This window comes from Camelina sativa, chromosome 1, assembly GCF_000633955.1.
Source record: "Camelina sativa cultivar DH55 chromosome 1, Cs, whole genome shotgun sequence".
NCBI classification, from domain to species: Eukaryota; Viridiplantae; Streptophyta; class Magnoliopsida; order Brassicales; family Brassicaceae; genus Camelina; species Camelina sativa.
Window position 1 is genome coordinate 686,842 of NC_025685.1, and position 5,299 is coordinate 692,140.

At 37.0% G+C, this 5,299-nt stretch overlaps 2 protein-coding genes and 1 pseudogene across 3 annotated transcripts in view; 1 reads left to right on the forward strand and 2 right to left on the reverse strand.

Moving 5' to 3' along the window:
- Positions 1–692, reverse strand: part of LOC104781999 — a 1,237-nt gene extending 545 nt beyond the window's left edge. Inside the window, exons 1-3 of the mRNA XM_010506842.2 lie at positions 367–692; positions 212–261; positions 42–101 (exon numbers count right to left, since the gene is read on the reverse strand). Of these exons, the coding sequence (XP_010505144.1) occupies positions 42–101; positions 212–261; positions 367–493 (237 nt within the window). The 5' untranslated portion in view covers positions 494–692. The remainder of the gene's footprint in view (positions 1–41; positions 102–211; positions 262–366) is intronic.
- Positions 741–2,676, reverse strand: LOC104781852 (peptidyl-tRNA hydrolase 2, mitochondrial). 2 transcript variants are annotated; one of them, XM_010506662.2, is made up of 8 exons: positions 2,502–2,676; positions 2,036–2,243; positions 1,860–1,918; positions 1,698–1,757; positions 1,504–1,573; positions 1,265–1,334; positions 1,124–1,150; positions 741–1,037 (listed from the first exon to the last, which is right to left on the reverse strand). In XM_010506662.2, the coding sequence occupies exons 2-8, from the start codon at positions 2,240–2,242 to the stop codon at positions 988–990; spliced, it is 543 nt and encodes a 180-aa protein (XP_010504964.1). In that variant the 5' UTR covers position 2,243; positions 2,502–2,676; the 3' UTR covers positions 741–987. The 2 variants fall into 2 exon arrangements, with proteins under 2 accessions (XP_010504964.1, XP_010505037.1); XM_010506735.2 differs by lacking the exon at positions 2,502–2,676 and adding an exon at positions 2,370–2,474.
- LOC104703116 lies at positions 3,656–4,942 on the forward strand (annotated as a pseudogene).

The window sequence follows — 5,299 nt, forward strand, 5'->3', positions numbered from 1 at the left end:
CCCCCCCCCCCCCCTCTCAAGAATTTGTTTTTTATTATTACCTCGTTAAGCTCCTCCTGACGTTTCAAGACGGCTGCTTCTTGGCGTCTTATTATAAGGAGCTTAAAAATAAAAATCACAAACAAAGCTCTGATTGATTTATTCGATGAAGCAAAAAAAAAGAAAAGAAAAAACCATATCTGGCTTCGCTCTACATACAGATGGCATATACCACAGTTGCTGTTATTCCTCGAAGTAAGTACCGCGCAGCTACATTCGACGCTATAAACAAATCACAAAAATCAATATATATAACCATCTATATATATATATATATATCGACACTCAAAGAAGAATTTTGATGGATGCGAAATCAAAGAGCGTTACCATTATTGATACCAGGCGGTAAAGAAGAGAAATTGCGAGCTTGGTGAGAACCCATGGATCTCCCTCCGCGGTAAACCTTCGCAAAGACGCAGCTGAGGAAGGATTCAAACTCCGGCGTGATCGTCATTACGAAGTGGTATATATATGAATTTATTTACTTCCTTTCAAAACCCAAACTGTAGAATCGACATTTCTCTGTTTTTCTCTGATTTCACTCCCTCAGGAAAACAAAATCCATTGTTGTGATTGTTCAGGAAGTTGCTTTGTCATTTATATTGGAAATGATTTTTAGAAGAGACGACAAGTTAGTGTTTGTTTTTTTTTGTGTGTGTGTTGTTTGCTCATGTAAAAGAAAACAAAATCCATTGTTGTGATTGTTCAGGAAGTTGCTTTGTCATTTATATTGGATCCGTCTCTCTCTTGAGACAATTGTCGTATGATTATCTTCTAGTAAGACAAGTGTACAGTTCCATGTAAAAATTGGGTTATCTACTCGAAAACCATTCCCAATAAAATGGTTGAGAAGAAGGGAAAACAGATTTTGTCACCGAGAAATGTCAGAAAAAATAACATGCTCTCCCTTCAGCCACATTGTGGTAATTGTCCAATCCAAGAGTTATGTTACATAAGCTTTAGTCCACCTGTAACTTCATCAACATTATCAACGGGTCCTGCATAAGTACCAGTCTTATTAAGAACTTGTATCTACAATATATGATATTTCCTACTATTTAATTCATAGATGATAATAACTTACCAAGAATAGCCATTACTGTCCTTGAATCTGGAAAAAAAAGAACAGAACAAGTAACAGATTAGATTCTTCTATTGTCAGGACTATGGTTAAAGATTGAGAATGGCTAGAAAACCTAAATGACAGTAACTATGGGAAACTCACTTGGAGCGATCTGTGTTTTTCCGGCATCAATGGTGATATGGGTTGGAAGTTGAAGGGACTTTGCTCTTTCCTGTTGGTAAGAACAACATTGTAAAACAGAAACATGTAAACAGTCAACATAAGATGTTATGATTTTTTCAATCTAATTAATGTATTTTGTAAGTTAAAATACATGTTCAAGAAATCTTGCAAAGGGAAAGAATATTTCTTCAGCAATAACACAAGTTTAGTAAACTCACTTGGAGAACTAGCATCTCTGCCTCACTCTCGATTTTGACAACAACTTTTGGCTGAGCACAATATTCCCATCTGCATTAGCAATCAATTTTTGATAGGAAGAGAACACAAACCAAAAAGTGTTAATTTCGTCTGTAGCCTATGAAGAAGAAAAAAAAATAGTTCAAGTAGACTACTATGACATGGTGTGATGTACCTGTTCAAGGCTCTTGGTGCCCGTTTCAGGAGTTTCTTGTATAAACCTAAAGTTGCATGACTACATACATATATATAATGCAAACCAAAAGAGAAGAGTAACTATAATGGAATTTAAGAAACGCTATTGAAAACAAAAAAGAGAATTTGATGATAAAATCACCTGCATTGAGCTGCAATCTTTCCTTTGCCCATTTTAAGATCATTCCTCACAACCAAAACCTACACAGATAGATAACAACACCAACAACAACAAAACATTCATATCAACTTCTGGTGTCTGTGGTACAATAATGCAAAAGACAAGGAGGAGAAGGCAGAGTGTGAGCCTAGAGAAACCATTTTGAATTTTTTTCGTAAATCAGCTAGTTTCTCAATCTGAAGAGGTTCCTTGGATTGAGCCTTCTTATGTCCTGCATTTATGGCGACAGATTTGGGCGACGAGACAAAGATTCTGCGGGTTAGTTGTACAGTGCTGATGAAATATCCAAGTGCAGCTCCAACAAGTAAACCACTTATTATTGACCACATCATCAAATCCACCATCCTTCAAGAAACAAAGACCAGAAATTTTCATTTAAACTCAAACAATGTTGTTGAATTAATCAATGTGGAAAACAAAAAAGCTGTGTGGGAACGGAGCTATTGATTCGATAGAGCTACAGAGTACTACTTCCTTTCATCAAGACATAAGGGATTGATTGGTCGAGAAGGTAGTTAATGAAACATGAGAGACCGATCAAGAGAAACTAATAAAAGCAAATCTACGAGGGAAGGATTAATCATTAATGGGAAGATACGTTACCTTTATTGTTCTTCTGGGCCGGCGGCTGTGCAGTGGACAAGAAAGTCTGTTTATTCTTCAACGATATCGGCGGCGATAGTTATGGTGTTTGGGGCAGACGGATATCTCTATCCTTAACATGTATTAAGTAATCGCTCTGCGTTCCAATTAATTTTTTTTTTTTTTTTTTTTTTTTTTAATTTATTATATCGGGCAGAACCACCAACATTATGAGAACTATCTACATTTATGCAGTTTTTGTTCATAAAAGTTTTGTTTGGCATATTTTTTTTTTTTCCGATTGTTCATGAATTTTTATATTCATGTGGCTTTGGTTTTTGGAATGTGGTCTTGGCCCAAAATAATACGATAACGGGCCCATTTATGCATAATATGGCCCATTTGATAACCTCTGAAATCACTCTCGTTTTCAGAAAAAGATCACGCCGAAAATGACGAACTGTCGATCTGTTTTTGCACCCTTTTTCTTTCTTCTCTCTTGGTTCCCCGTTTCTCTAGTAATAAGTAATCCCCTCTCATGCAGTCAATGTATTCATGGTTTGATTTTGCAATTTTTTCACTGTTTGATTCTGATTTAGTGTTTGTGGCCTGTCTATTGCTCTCTTGTTTCGCCGATTTAGCACATCCTCTTCTAGAAGAGGATCTACAAAACCGGCGAACCAAGAGAGCAGTAGATAGTAGATAGGCTAGAAACTAAATCAGAATCAAACAGTGAATTGTTCACGGAGCAGAACACTTTGTCAAAGCTTTTTGGAAAGCTTGCATTTTTCAGCTTCTTTGTTCATCAAAACTTCACTTCACGTTGCACCTTTCACTTCAGGAAATTACTTCGTTTTGAATTATGCTCTCGCTCGAATGCTGCTGTGTTTCTCTCATGTTATTGAATGCTTTCGGTTTAGTGTACTTTTGTTTTTTTTTAAAATTTCTTGTTGATCTTCACTAAGTATCTATGCTCTGTTCTTGTCGAGTTTTAGTTTCCTGGGAATAACCCTAATCTGAATCCTCAATCTGTGGACTTTTGTTGTTATAATAGTTTTTCTTTTTTCTTATTCAGATAATCTCGTTCAATTGTACGTTAGGGTGATTTGTGTGGCTTGATACTGGCTCATGTTTTGTATTTCTCCAGTTTTTTTTTCAGTTTTTCTTGAAAAAATATGTGTGACAATTTAATGAACAAAGTTAGTTACTTTAGTGAGAGTCTCAAGATTGGTGGTTCTGAGGTGAGCGTATAAGTAACTGCTGGTGTGAGCTCCATGAGTTTCAAAGTAAAGGAGCTAAGCTGAAAGATTTCTAGATGAAATGATTAAGCTGATTGATGATCCTCAAACCGTTGTGAATAAAGCTTTGATACTGATTGAAGCTTTGGGGGGAGTCAACCACTGAGCTCCGCTACTTGCCAGTTTTCGAAGAAACTTACAAGGTTTGATGCTCTTAACTAGTTTGGTTAATATATATTAGGAGCCTTTTACACTGATTAACGTGAATTTTATAGGCTTTTACTCTGGCGATTATGCTTTTAATACCTTTTTTCAATGCTGCTTAAAATCAAGAGGTATTCGCTTCCCTGGACGTGACAATGAAAGCTAGGTCTTCTTCAATACCAGAAGCCGACACTGGTCTTGCTCAGCATGCAAATGTGCAGTACAATGCTCCTCCTCTTCGAACCTTTACTGTGGAGGAGACAAAGGAAGCTTTTGATGTTGCCTGGAACAGCATTAAACTTCTTACTACAGTTTTGTCATTTTCACTTCATCAGGACATGTTACATGTAATCCAAGTGTAAATAAATACTACATGTACAATATTGTTTACTTATAAATCTGGTGCTGATGAATATTTTCATTGCAGGATGAATTGACAACTACACTAGTACAACAATGTAGCCAATCACAAACCACGGTACAAAGAATCATCGAGACATGTGGAGATGACGAAGCCCTTTTATTCGAAGCCTTGGATGTAAACGACGAGCTTGTGAAAACGCTGTCAAAATATGAAGAGTTGAAGAAATCGTCTGCACCATTAGCTGCACCTGAGCCAGCCATGATTCCTGTTGCTGCTGAACTTGATGACTAGCTCGCACATTCATGCAAAAGAAGAAGAAGAATCGCTGGTCTCGGGCGGTGCTCGAGGTGGGACTACTCATGGTAGCGGAAGCAGCAGCGATGACATGATGATGGATGATCTGGATGAGATGATATTTGGTAAGAAAGGTTTTGGGTCATGCTACTCCTGCTTCTGGAAATGACCCGGAGAAACAGCAAAACAACGATGATCTCATCCGTTTCTGATATGTGTTTTAAACTCTAGTGGATTGATGTTTGGGCTCTAGGAATATGCATGAACAGTTTTTATGAAAGTAAACTAAAATTAGCCTTGTGCACCTCCTGTGATGTGTTTATTATTATTGTCTGACCAAAACAAGTGATAGTCAATATGTAAATAGAAGACATATATAAAGACTTTTGGACTATCACATTTAATTTTGGTGGAGAATGGCTTAGTACTCTCTTTATGTCCCCAGTGTGGATCTTTGCGATGCCAAGTGCCTGTTAGAGCATTCATCAAAGTCCACTACACTTCGTTGGATAGCTTTTCTGGTTGTACATAGGAACATCTGATGAGAACAGCCCATTCATGCTGTAACAATTTTGTCTTCCCATGCTAATTAGGTGTTTACTTGCTCTTCTTCAGCAATATTAAACATTACTTTATCATATTTATTGATAAAATGTCCAAAGTACCCCTAAATTTCCTTACAACGTCTTTCTCTTCTTCACTAGACGAGAGAATTGCCC

Coding starts and splice junctions, on each gene's coding strand:
- LOC104781852 (XM_010506662.2), bottom strand. CDS start 2,242: ATGGTGGATTTGATGATGTGGTCAATAATAAGTGGTTTACTTGTTGGA. Junction 1,335..1,503: donor CAGAGATGCTAGTTCTCCAA/GTGAGTTTACTA, acceptor TCTTACCAACAG/GAAAGAGCAAAGTCCCTTCA. Junction 1,151..1,264: donor AAAAACACAGATCGCTCCAA/GTGAGTTTCCCA, acceptor TTTTTTTTCCAG/ATTCAAGGACAGTAATGGCT.